The 13,746-nt window shown below is 29.1% G+C and overlaps 1 protein-coding gene across 1 annotated transcript; it reads right to left on the bottom strand.

Moving 5' to 3' along the window:
• Window positions 1-1,601: 1,601 nt before the first annotated feature.
• On the bottom strand, window positions 1,602-7,583 carry LOC109004108 (cytochrome P450 714A1-like). The gene is made up of 5 exons (XM_018982530.2): window positions 7,217-7,583; window positions 5,110-5,336; window positions 3,971-4,221; window positions 2,854-3,220; window positions 1,602-2,267 (listed from the first exon to the last, which is right to left on the bottom strand). The coding sequence occupies exons 1-5, from the start codon at window positions 7,518-7,520 to the stop codon at window positions 1,842-1,844; spliced, it is 1,575 nt and encodes a 524-aa protein (XP_018838075.1). The 5' UTR covers window positions 7,521-7,583; the 3' UTR covers window positions 1,602-1,841.
• Window positions 7,584-13,746: the final 6,163 nt, after the last annotated feature.

The following is a 13,746-nucleotide window of genomic DNA, read 5'->3' as shown; positions in this document are numbered from 1 at the left end:
GGATTTCTCAATGGTGATTTTGTAGAAGAAGTATATATGCACCTTCCACCTGGCTATGAACATCCTCCACATAAAGTCTGTCATCTTCATCGTGCTCTCTATGGGGTCAAGCAAGCTCCCTATGCTTGGTTTGTCAAATTTAGCTATGTGGTTGCTAAGCAAAGATTTGTTCCCAATTCATATGAATATGCACTTTTTCTTCATACTACTGATACTGATACTATCATCATCCTTCTCTATGTTGATGATATAATTATTACTAGCATTGACATCACTGCATTAGAGACCTTTAGGATTTCGTCAGTTAAAATTTTGAAATGAGAAATTTAGAGAACTTAAGCTACTTTCTTAGACTTGAGGCCACATTCGTGCTAATGGTTATTATGTTTACCAAGCGAAATATGCTTTTGATTTGCTCTCTAAAGCTAAGTTGACTAATAATAAGACAAATAACACTCATCAAGAATACAATGCTAAGCTTCTCAACACTGATGGTGCCCCTCTTTCAAATCCCACTCTCTACAAACAGTTGGTTGGTAGTCTCATTTACCTCACAGTTACACGACTAGATATTTCTTATGCGGTTCAGTTGGTCAGTCAATTTATGAGCGCGCCATGCTCTACTCGTTATGCTGCAATTATTCGTATTCAACACTATGTTAAAGGCATTTTATTATATAGACTTCACTTTTCCTCGTACTCTTCTGTTTAGCTTCAAGCTTACTCTGATACTGATTGAGCTAGTGATCCCACTAATTGTCGCTCCACCACTGGCTATTGTTCTTTTCTTGGGATATCTATGATATCTTGGCGTAGCAAGAAGCAGTCAGTAGTATCTCGACCTAGTATTAAGGTTGAGTATTGCGCATTGACTGACACCACTTCTAACTATTGTGGCTTTGATGGCTCTTAGCAAACATGGGCGTTTAACAAAAGACTAGTTCTTCCATTCACCGTGATTCAGTGCCATACAGATTACTCATAACAATATCTTTCATGAACTTACCAAACATATCGAGATAGATTGTCATTTTGTTCGTCATCACCTTCAGCAAAGTGCTTTGCATTTTCGTAAGATGATCTTGCTGATATTTTTACAAAATCTCATCCACCTCATCGGCTAGGTATTCTTGTTTCCAAACTCTAGTTGGCTCCATCGTTTTGAGTTTGAGGGAGGATGTTCGCATATATTTACCTACCTTGATTATAGTAATTTTAGTAATATTTTGTAAATATTCTAGGTCAGGATATTTTGTATTTTGGTATTGATTGTATTTTCTTAATTTACAGAGGCCTTATTACACTATAAATAGGTCAACCATGTACAATGTCAATACATATTGAGTTTTAGAGTTTTCTCCATATAATTTTCTAAACTACTAGTCTTGTTTGTTTTCGCAGATGAGATGAAATAATATAAGTTGAGATTACAATTAAAAGTTGAATAAAATATTGTAAGAATATATTTTTTTAATATTATTTTTGTTTTGAGATTTGAAAAAATTGAATTGTTTATTTTATTTTGTGTGAGAATTTGAGAAAATTGTAATGATTAAATGAGATGAGATGAGTTGATAGGAGTTGTGAAAACAAACGAAATGGAGCAAATTATTTCTTTAAACCATAAGTATCATGAAATACTTCTATTCTCCAAAAATTCTATTGCAACTTTGATTACTCTAAACATATTTCTATGGCTGCTTATTAAGAGAAAATACATGAAAATAGATATACAGCTGAAAATTCATTCTTCATTACAAGTAGATGAAACTTTTCTTGAACACACTGCATCGAGCCCAAAACATCCACGTGTATGCATGGCTGCCACATCAACTGTCATTTCAAATCTTTTTAACAAGGATATGCACACCATGTTCAGGCTCTACGATCATTCTATAAGCAGGAGAATGCCTGTATTTGGGAGATAGGGAGAAAGAAAACTTGGAGATAATCAGACACAGAAGAATTTTTAGCTGAACCATTGCAAAGTTTCTGCCCAAGCACAGGCGAGGACCCAATCCAAATGGGATATAGGCTTGGGGAAATTTGCAAGCTTTGGAAATACCATTGCTGAATCTCTCAGGTCTGAACTCATCTGCATCTTTTCCCCAAATATTGTTGTCTCTGTGCAGTGTTGGGATCAAAGTCCACAAGCATACTCCCTGAGGAATAGTAATATCTCCCACTTGGGTTTCTTCAAGAGCCTCTCTTGATACAAAAGCTGCTGGCGGATATAGACGCAAGACTTCTTGAATCACAATAGTCACCTGGAAGGATTAATTTAAAAAAAAAAAGAAAGGGTTTAATTGCAAAATCAGTACTTGAATTTTCACCTTCTTACAAATCGACGCCACAGTTTTTAACTTTTGCAATATTAGTACTTGTGAGTAAAAAAATCCAAAAATTAATATCTTCATTAATATTTTTAGAAAACCTTAATCGAATTGCTAGCATAGCATACTGATATTAGTACTTGTGGCCAGTTATTTTTTACGAAAATGAATATTTTCTGTTAAAATGAGTTTGTTTTCATCGTAAATAGTCATTCTCGTCGTAAATAATTCGTCACAAATACTCGTTTTTCTTGTAGTGGGTCTGATTTAACTAAATTTTCATATATAAGCCGATTGGGCGAGTTTTTTTTTTTTTTTAATTTTAATTTTCAGATATTAATATTGCAAAAGCTGAAAATTATAGCCTCGTTTTGTAACAACATGAAAATCCAAGTACCGATTTTGCATTCAACCCTAAAAAAAGAAAAAGAAAACGTTGTTTAGATAACTTTAAATTAAATGAAGTACCTTATTTTCATGGCCACATGATGCACATATTATGATGATTGATCTATTATACCGTCTTCAACTGCAGGATTGAATTTATATCTGCTAAGCCGTTTGGGGAAAGTTGAGCAACTTCAGTCCTAATACGAGCTTGCCATTCTGGATGTAAAGCAAGTAGCATCAAACACCAGGAGGCCGCAACAGCAGTGGATTCATGCCCTGCAAAATATATATTCTTGCAATTATCAACAATGAAGCGCTTGGATGAATCCTTGCCCATACTTTGATCATGCATGGCCCCCTCTAGTATCGACTGCATTAGGTCCTTCTCACATGCCGCTGATGTCTCTATGCATTTCTCTTCCCGTTCTTTCACTGCCTTCCAGATCAATGTCTCGATCTCTATCTCCAAATTCCTAATCTCCTTTCGCTTCCTCGTTCTATGAAAACAACCCACTTCACCATTGTAAGTATCGTGTGCAAAGATCGGATTTGTAAAAGAATACTATTTGTAAGCCTGTTTATCGACACACTTCAAAAACAAAACATGTTGATGTGATTAAAGCCTATTATGACATCAGCTTACTAGAAAAAGTACAGGTATTTTGACTTTTTTATGAACTCGAAAGTAAATGGTATTATAACGAAGAATGTTGTATATCACATTTATATCTTACGTTGATTTCATTATATAAGATGTGTCATATTTATTATTATTAAATAATAAAAAATTATTTAATAGTAATAAATATATTACATCTTATATAATAGAATAAAAATAAGATGGTGTGTGGTGTGTAAAATTTTTTATAACATAATTCTTTCTAAAATTGGAATGTGCAAAATATGTGTTATGACTAAAGAATACTAACAAAACAAGACAACTATAGAAAAAGAGTTGACATTTTCTAAGGGTTTAATCATGGTGAAAAGGTGTAAAGAGGAGAAAAATATCATTGATATTAGGAACTATTTGCATTAGAAAAATTTTACTCATTATTTTTATACCACACACTATATATAATTTTTTTTAATTTTTAATTTTTTTTCTCTTACTAAATGTGTGGTATATGAATAATGAATAGAATAATTCAATTTATGAAGAATAAAATAAAAAAAAAATAAAAATAAGTGTACGTAATGTATGATATATTGTGTATAAGAATGATAAGTAGTAAAACTCTACGTACCCGAAACTAGTAACCCCAAAAAGGAAGCCTTGCTTAGAAATAACCTTCTGAAGGCTTCGAAGCTTTAAGAAAATTTCTTTTCCTTTGAAATAAGAGCTCCCAAAACAAGCCCTTGAGATCACATCTGCCGAGACACCCTTCAAATCCTCGTCCACCTGAATGTCTGCTGACGTACCACCTTGAGCTTCGATGGAGTCCTCCCATTTTCTCACTAATGTTTGTGCTGACTCGAGCATTAGCCCCATCATGCCCTGCCATTTAGTATCCATGATCACGGTCATTTCTTATTGAGTAATACTAGATTATATAGTTATAATGTGTGTAAGTTTTGCACAGTCTTTTTTAAAAAAAAAAAAAATTTTCACATAAATTTTAGATTTATTCTCTTTTTTCAAAGTGAGTGTATGAGATTTGCATATCTTAAAACTGTAAATATAATTTATTTTTTCTATTTATTTCTTATATTATAACTGAAAGAAAAAATTTATTCATCATTATTTTTCTTATCATCCTCTCATCATCTCATGATGTGGTATTAAATGATAGGTTCACAAGTAAAACATAATAAATAGTCTTCAATCATCTAATGCCACATCATGGGATGATGAAAAAATAGATGATGTGTAGCATTACTCAAATCAACTTACAAACTGCTATAACTTGATGTAAAATGTAATTAGATTATAAAATAATTTTTAAAATAAAGTAGATAGGACATATCACATTAAATTCTTTACTTTATGAGTGGCTCTATAGCCACCACTCCCGCTAGAGCTGCCATTATATATTATCATTTTTTCTTTTTTTTTGCTTTTTCTTACATGTAGTTTTTAATACTTTTAAATATTTAAAAAAAACAAAAAAAATTAAAATATTATTAAAAAATAGATTTTTAATCATTAAATAAAAAAAAGTTAAAAAATAAAATAAAAAATCACACCAATAACTCTAAGCGATAAAAATAAGTGGTAAGAATAACATTTTTCTTAATTTATAAACTTACTTTTGTTAGATCTTTTTGTATATCTAACACTACTTTTTTTCTATATCTTAGATTAATCTTACATATATATTACGTGATTTATAAGATTTAAAGCAGGCAGATTCAGAAACCTAAGAAAAGGATTTAGATTCAGTACCTTGACTTTGTCCATGAAGAACTCAGGAGCAACAATTTTCCTTTGTTGTTCCCAAATATGGCCGTTGGACCTCAAAATACCATTGCCGAGCATGGGTGCAAGTCTCTTTGATACATAAGAAGGCTTTCCTAAGCCCAAAGTTATGCATTGGTTCATTTCCTTTACTAGCTCCGGCTGGTTCACGTATAAATGTTGCCTCATCCCCGTTGAATAGGTATATATTAGACCTGTACGTTTTTCAGAGTATCAGATTTACCAACTCCAATATAAGTTGATTTGATGTTAGGCAATAGGTTGCAAGAGGTTGTTACTGTTTAAAGATTTAAATAATTCTTTTCATTAATTACTATTTACTATCCTACACTACACATCTTATAACCTTCAAATCGCATGCAAATGTTTTAAAAATCCGACCCACCATAAAAGAATAAGTTTTTTTTTTTTTTTTTCAAGTGGGTCTCTTTGTTTTTTTTCAAATGACTCTGACGAGGTTTGTGTATCTTAAACTTATACAAATCATTTTCCATACCAAAAAATAATAATTTACGAATTTGATAGATCTAACTAGTTTCGAGCTATACTCGAATCTCTTGAATTCAATCATCGATTTTCACCTGGGTTATCGATTATACCATCTTTAGTCACATTGATTAGCTATGGTCTTTTCATAAACTATAGATTATTAATGTCATTGTCACCAATCACAATCATATATTATAGTGTATCAAGCACTTATAACTTAGTAAATGAGAAATCAGGTGCAACTTGCCGAGTTTAGTTTAGTTTTGAAACGTGGAGATGCATCCAATTGTTTGCTTTTGCCCTCAAAACCAGGGCCTTGTCTGACGGAGCCATCTATGCTATAATTCAGGGAAACATAATCCCATTTCCAATGCTTTTAAAATAATTTAGTTAAACTTATAATTGATATAAGAGAAATACTCTAGTTATAAAAGAATTATATAAAAATAAATTTATAAATTGATATAGTTAAAAAATATGATTCGTCGTATTATAAAATTATTTTAAATTATATCAATTTATAAAATTATTTTTATATAATTTTTCGTTGACTGTAGGATTACTCTCGATATAAATCAAGTATTGATATGCACATGTCATTTGTGACAAGTGACAACCTTGTCGTTTGTCATGACTTTGACGGACAACGAAACTGGCCAGGGAGTTAATTGCAAAAAGGAGCTCCTTAGCAATTAAATATTTTTTGTTGAAATAACAAAATTCACAAAATTATAAATCAATTCACAAAATCGTTTTTTAATCTTTTTAGTTTTCAGTAGTTGTTTGTTAAGTTCCATTTTTAATATTAGTGACTTCTTTATAAATGTTTTTAAGATTTTATTAGTTATTTCTTAAATACTTTTTGTTTTAATAATATTTTTTATTTTTTATTTTTAAATAACTTTTTTCTTGATATGGGTGTCCAAAAACAACATTCTGACTAATTTTAGAGATTTATAAGTTTTCAGTAAAGAATTTTCTACAAGTACACATCGAGTAATTTAATAGACGGGTATCATAACAATTTAAATTATATAAATAACAATAGAAATATTTAAAAATTAAAAAAAATGAAAAAGACTAAAATTAAATGGAGGAATTTATCTAACATCAAATCGCATCGACTATTTAATTTACTATTTAACGCATTGCATAAATTAGAAAATTAGTTAGAGAGCTTTTGAAAAAGTCATGAAAATCCATTGCAATTAGCCATTAATCTCATTTCAATAACATCTATTTTCCAAAGGAACGAACATAATTCCGACCAAACACGCCCCCCGTCTTTTTCCAATCATCTCAATTTCACACTGATTTTGAGAAACGAAAAGCATGTGTTACTCATGCAGAGAGACAAAAGCCCTTTTATCTTCAACCAAATGTTTAAAACGAGAACACAAATTTTCAAACGAGCCGTACTGAGCTCTCCATATGCCCTAAGGATCTACTCATGATGATGCTGCCATGGATATGAATTGAAAACCAGACACAGTACGGAAAGCAAAGAATATTCAAACAAGAACAGAAAAAAAAAAAAAAAGACCAGTGGCCGGAGAAGAAGCATGAAGAAGAAGAAGAAGAATACCGTATTCCTTTCTCCACTGTTCAAAATATGGAAAGAGAGTGGAAGTGTAATCGTGGGCAACAATTTGATCAGCATGATTTGGGGCTTTCGTCGCCTGGGATTGAATCTTCTGCATCTCAGACAGATTTCCAGAAAAAAACGAAGGTGGAGGACCTTTGATTCCTTGTATCCCCAGCTTTTTTCTGATCCTTTTGGACTTTACCCAAACAGTGTTGTAAAGATGAAAGAAGAAGGCAGCCACTCCTAAAACAGCTACCCAGAAAATCATTCTCAAAACAGGAGGAAGTTCCAACAACTTCATCATCTCGATCACACCCAGCTAGCTTCGTCTTCTTCTTCTGGTTCGCTTCCTCTCTTTTGACTTACTATTTTGCTGTGAACGTCAAGCTCCTTAAAAAGACAAGATTAATAATAAAAAAATAATAAAATAGACAAGTAATTTAAAATAAAAAAAAAAAAAGAGTTCTAAATATAGTGGAGTGGTCCTTACTAAAAATAATAAATAATAAAGTGGAGTGGTCCTTAATAATAAACAACTAATTGAAACATTAACAAATATGAATGTGGAGGGTCATGAGCTCCTCGAATCAGATTTCAAATCTCAAGCAGCCTAGCTGTAATTATTTTTTTAAACTCAGGACCACCGGATCAGTTCAAGAGGAAATAATGCATATAAAATTAATTATTTTATAATTTTTATGCAATTTTTAAATAACATGGTATTATTTTTTTTTTTGGACTTCAACCCATCAAAGTCAATTCAAATTCAAAAAATAATTGATATTTTAATAACTTTGTAAGCTAGTTTTGTCTATATCATTTTTTTAATGGAACTTCTTGTTACTAAATTGATGTTTGGATGAGAATGAAATTTCTTAGAATTTCTTACCTAAACATTTTCTATCACTCCAAAAGAGATGGACATAATTTGCGATGTTTTGAGATTTAAAAAAATTAAATTATTTATTATATTTTATATATAAATTTGATAAAGTTGTAATGATGAGATGAGATGGAATATTTTCACTATCTAAGCAGAGCCACATACGTGTTGATAGTATGAACCATAATATTAAATACAATAGGAACTATTTCTTAATTTAAAAAATAATTGGATAAAAAAAAATTGTAGGAAATATTGATACAAGAAGTATATACCCAATCCAAGCTGGTTTAAAATCTCGTTCTATCTCAAAGAAGAACAAAATGCTCCAAAGAAAGATCCAACGGGTGGGGGTATCTGCATTTTAGAAAAATTGAAAAGAGAACCATCTACCATCATCTTTTTATTACGTTGTGACGTGACATTAAATAATTAAATGATAAGTTAAAAACGACAAATAGTATTTTAATTGTTTTTATACTACTCAATAGATGAATAGATTAGATGATGAGACTTACAACCACGGTCGATAATATTTTTTTTTAAATATAAATAGAATTTTTCTTTAACAGAAAAAAGATTTTATAAAATAAACTAATGGAAATTGATGTGAGATTATAAATTTATTTTTATTATAAAATATATCTAACGTACCATATGAAATCGTATCAATTTATTTATAAATTTATTTTTTTTAAAGTTTTTTATAATTATGACATTAGGCTAGGCTATTTTAATATATTTTTACATTTTTTTAATTCTAGGTCGGTGAACTATCCTATGAGCGTCATTTGATGCGTAAGAGGCTTTTAAAATCGGCTTGTGCTTATGTTGTTTTTTGTGTCGTGATCTTTGTTGTTTAGTTATTAATAAAAAAGAAATAGGTTATTGAATTTAGTGTCTATAGCAGCAATATCACGTATCCTTTTCTTTGAGAGGATGGATAGGCTATTCAATTTTATTTTTACAGAACGCTTTCTCTTTTAAGATAGAGTTATTGAGAAGTTAAGACAATGTCTGTCACTATATATATGAGAATGCTATAGTGCAGATGAGTAGGTTGGCCTATAGTCTGAATTTTTTTTATATTGATAAATCATAATTATAACTTTGATTTATTGAATAATATAAAGTCTTTTTCCATCAAAAAATAAAGAATAAAAAATTTGTACACATGCATTCTCTAAAACGAAGCTAATGGACATGGGCACTAAAGACACTAAATAACTGATGTTTTATTACTCTGCTTTTCCAAAGAAAACGGTCTTTTACATGTTTGTCTATATATACAATTATAATTTTATATAATAAGGCCTCATTTGTATTTTTTAAAGGAGATGAGCTGAAAAATAAAATATTATTAGAATATGTATTTTTAATATTATTTTTTATTTTAAAATTTAAAAAAATTAAATTGAGATTTGAAAAATTTAAATTTTTTTTTATATTTTATATAAAAATTTAAAAAAAACTATAATAATTATACGAGATAAACTATAAGAGTTTTACTACACAACCTTTACCACACTCTACACTCCATATTATTTTAAATTTTTAAATTTTTTTTGAATTTATTCTTTTTAAATTATATTTAATATTCTATTCATTATTCATATAATAAATATTTGATAAATGAAAAAATTAATAAAAATTAAAAAAAAAATGTAGAGTATTGAGAAGTTGCAAAGATTTATTCAAACTGTAAAAACAAACTAGGTTTAAAAGAAAAGTAACATCATGCAGAAGAAACAGTACTGCAACGTTCATAAATCTGAAATATGGTGCCGTTGGAGAGTTGTTTGGTGGGTCTGCTTGTTTTGAAAAGTTGGTAGTTGGTACCGTCGAGTTTGGTTTGGTTAGGAAACTAGTCCATGTTTATTATATAGTGAAAATATTTTATCTCATCTTATTATTATAATTTTATCAAATTATTATATAAAATATATAAAATAATTTAATTTTTTTAAATTTTAAAATAATAATAATATCAAAAAATAATATTTTAATAATAATTTATTTAATTTTAAAATTTTTCTAAAATTATCTCAGTCATACTGTTTTGACCTAATCCGACACTATCCCACTGTGGGGTGGCTACAAATCTTTAGAATGAGCTACGGCCACCATGTATTTTATTTTTTTAAAACAAGGTTATAAATTTGTAATTTTTTGATAAAAACATCAAACTTCATTCAAACAACAACATTATAGCCATCAACCATTACATTGTTAAGATCAGAAACAGACACGACATAATTATGGCTTACAACATTTACATGAGATTGAGCTACAACTACTACACTGGAACAAAAACTTGAGTTATGTCCTTCAGCCATAACTTGAGCACTTATATCTGGGTTGATAAAATCAATGGCAATAATCTCACAATTTTGGTAAAACGCTTGTTGTGCTAACTTGTGAGTCATCTGATTTGCACTGCTCTTTACATGTCTTATCTCTCATCTTGTGTCTGCCAAGAGAGAATGAACATCATGTATAAGACATTGAAGCATCCCATTTTCCTTCACATGTTGTTTTACTGCATATACCACCTATAGTGAGTCTCTTTCAAAAACTATATTCTGCAAATTGAGTTTTTTATCAAGCTTTACAGGAGATATTAAGGCTGTAGCTTCTACTATAATAGGTTGTGCACAGAAGTGTAAAGGTTTATAAATTTGTAATTTGATTGTGCATGAATGAGTATATTTTACTAATAATAAAAAGCTGATGTAGTAACTTTTAAGTTGAAGATCATAAAAAGCCTCATTTACATGGATCACATCCTAACTTAAAATAAAAACCATACGGTAAACTTATATCTTATTCATAATTTTTTTTTATACTTAATGATTAAGGATGAATTTTTTAACAATGTTGTGAATCTTTTAAAAATATTTAAGGATATAAAAAAATATATGAAAAAAAGAAGAAAAGATTTGACCTTCTCAAGACTCATCATCGGGCTACACCCTTTGCGAGTGTAGCCCTACTCAATTTAAATTGTTGAGTTCATGTTCATGCAACGAGAATAACTATTACGCTCATAAAGAAATTTCATAAAAAATAAATTTATAAATAAAGGTGATGTTATATTCAAAACTAAAATGGACAAATTAGGCTATAAAAACAGTCACGTTTTGGGAGTTTTAAAAAATTTGAAAATAAAAACTCTACTCATCAATATTCTTTCATTATGTTTTCACATAAAATTTTAGTATACATCAATCATTATTCATCTCTACATCTCATATTTAACAATTTTGTTATTTTTTATTTTATAATTTATATGATATAAAAATAAATAGTAACTGATAAAAAAAATTATTTTTTACTGTAACCTCAACTAATGATTAACATATTTTAAATAATAAAGTTCCATTCCAATTTGACCCCTCTAGATTAGTTTATTATTATTATTGTTATTATTATGAAAAATGTTTGTTTTTTCACTTTATTTATTTATTTTAATCGTTTGTATATTTAATTTTTTTATTTAATAATTAAGAAAATGATTTTTAATGTATTAATATATTTTTTAATTTTTTAAAAATATTAAAAAATGTAAAAAAAAAAAAAAAGAAAAGAAAAAGCCAAAATGGCGGATTGAACGGTGCTACAAAGCGGCAAGTAGCATCTATCTTATGGCCTATGGGCGTCATCTGACAGACTGACACGTAAGATCAAGCTGTTCAGCAATTTCATGTTCGGCAGGGGCTGTAAAACAAGGCTAATGGACGGACATAAAGTCCAAAGGAGATCCGTCAATGACTCAATAGTCAGTACTGTTGTGGCCAGATTCGGCACCGCCTCGACATTCGGTGGCCGGAAAATCACCCATGATGAACAGCTGCCGTCGTTTTTTTTTTTTCTTTTTTTTTTTTTAAATAAAAGACATTTACACAAAAATTTTACACCACACATTTCTATTTAATCATATAATTTGTTATTTTGACTTTCTATTTTAATTCTTAAATATGTATATATTTAAATAGAATAAGAAAAATAATAAATCACATGTTAATTACATAGAAATGTGTAGTGTAAGATTTCTGTATAAATTTTTTTTAATTTTGTTACTCATTATTCTCACATACTATATACTAAATTTTTTCATTTTTAAAATTTTTTTTTTTGGTTGTATTGTTCTTAAACTAATTAAATTCTTCTACTCATAATTTATACATTGTATATTTGATAAGAAAAAAAAAATAATATGTGATGTGTGGAGATGATGAATAAATTTTTTTTTTTTTTTTTAAGAAAAATAAAATTCTAAATTTGTGTGTTGGATTGTCTTATTAGCTTGTTGCTTTGTAGGAGAAAGAAAGAAAAGAAAAAAAGAAAAAAAGGAAGACTTTTTCAGATGTTGACTGCTTGTAGAGCAATGTTAGGTACAATCTCTATTTTAAGGATTGCAATACAAATTTAGATAATTTTATTTTTAAATTTTTTCAAAATTATAAAATTATTCCTCATAAAATAATATTTCTTTTCATTTAATAGAATTTCTTCTGCTTGTAAAGGTTTAAGGTCTTGCTAGTGGGCCAGACATTCTACCGGCCCAAGAACTAAATCAAATAGCATTTCTCTTTTAGATTGTATGTAGAGTTTTTTTTTTTTTTTTTTGAGAAAAGTTGTAATTAGAGTTAGAAGAAAAATTTCGCTCATCAATGATCCTCACATCAAACATTATATATAAATTTTTTATTTTTTATTTTTTATTTTTTTCTCTTACTAAATGTGTAATATATGAATAATAAGTAGAATAACTCAATTAGTTTAGAAAGAATAAAATCAAAAAAATAAAAAATAAATAAAAATAAATATAAGGTATGGAGATGATAAGTAGCGAAGCTCCGAGCTAGACACAAATCCAATCTAATCAATTCTACTTGATTGATATATCCACTGTATTAGAAACCTTATTGTATATCCACTGCATTACTCCTATTCATAAATAGTTCATAACAATTCACAAATTATTTACTATTCTTAATATCAAAACCTTATGGAGTTTTATTTTGCTTCTCAGCTTGTTTTCTATTAGAACAAAGATGAAGTTGTGAAACAGTAAACGCTGAGTCGGGCTGGTCACTCAGAGCCTGAAAAAGAGAGAACCTGCAGGAGGCTGGGCTTTAAGCTTAGGCCTAGTTCAAATGGACTTGACCTTCAGCAGAAAAATCATTGTTATCTAATTTATTTTGCCGCATTTTTTTTCCAACTTCTTTTAAGTTTGGACAGTGTGATAAGATGAGATAGTTTTAAATTAATTGAATAAAATATTATTAAAATATTATTATTATTTTGAAATTTAAAAAAGTTGAATTGAGATTTGAAAAAGTTTATTATATTTTGTATGAGAATTTGAAAAAATTGTAATGATGAGATGAGAGTATTTTTATATCTAAACGGAAGAACCCAAAAGGGCCACCATCACTTCACAAGATCCCCACACATTATTCATGAACTTTGAAGCAAAGCCTTCTCCAATGCCGACTATTCTGTCTCATGCGTTGCTATCAGGTTGTTCTAACTCGTACAATACTCAACCCTTCTCGAGAGAAATATTTTAACTATAAAAAAATTACATAAAAGTAATTTTATAAGCTGACGTAGTTTGATGTGATTGATTAGATTGTAAAGT

The sequence above is a fragment of the Juglans regia genome, chromosome 8 (genome assembly GCF_001411555.2).
Source record: "Juglans regia cultivar Chandler chromosome 8, Walnut 2.0, whole genome shotgun sequence".
Taxonomy (NCBI): Eukaryota; Viridiplantae; Streptophyta; class Magnoliopsida; order Fagales; family Juglandaceae; genus Juglans; species Juglans regia.
This window is presented reverse-complemented; position numbering and strand designations above follow the sequence as displayed.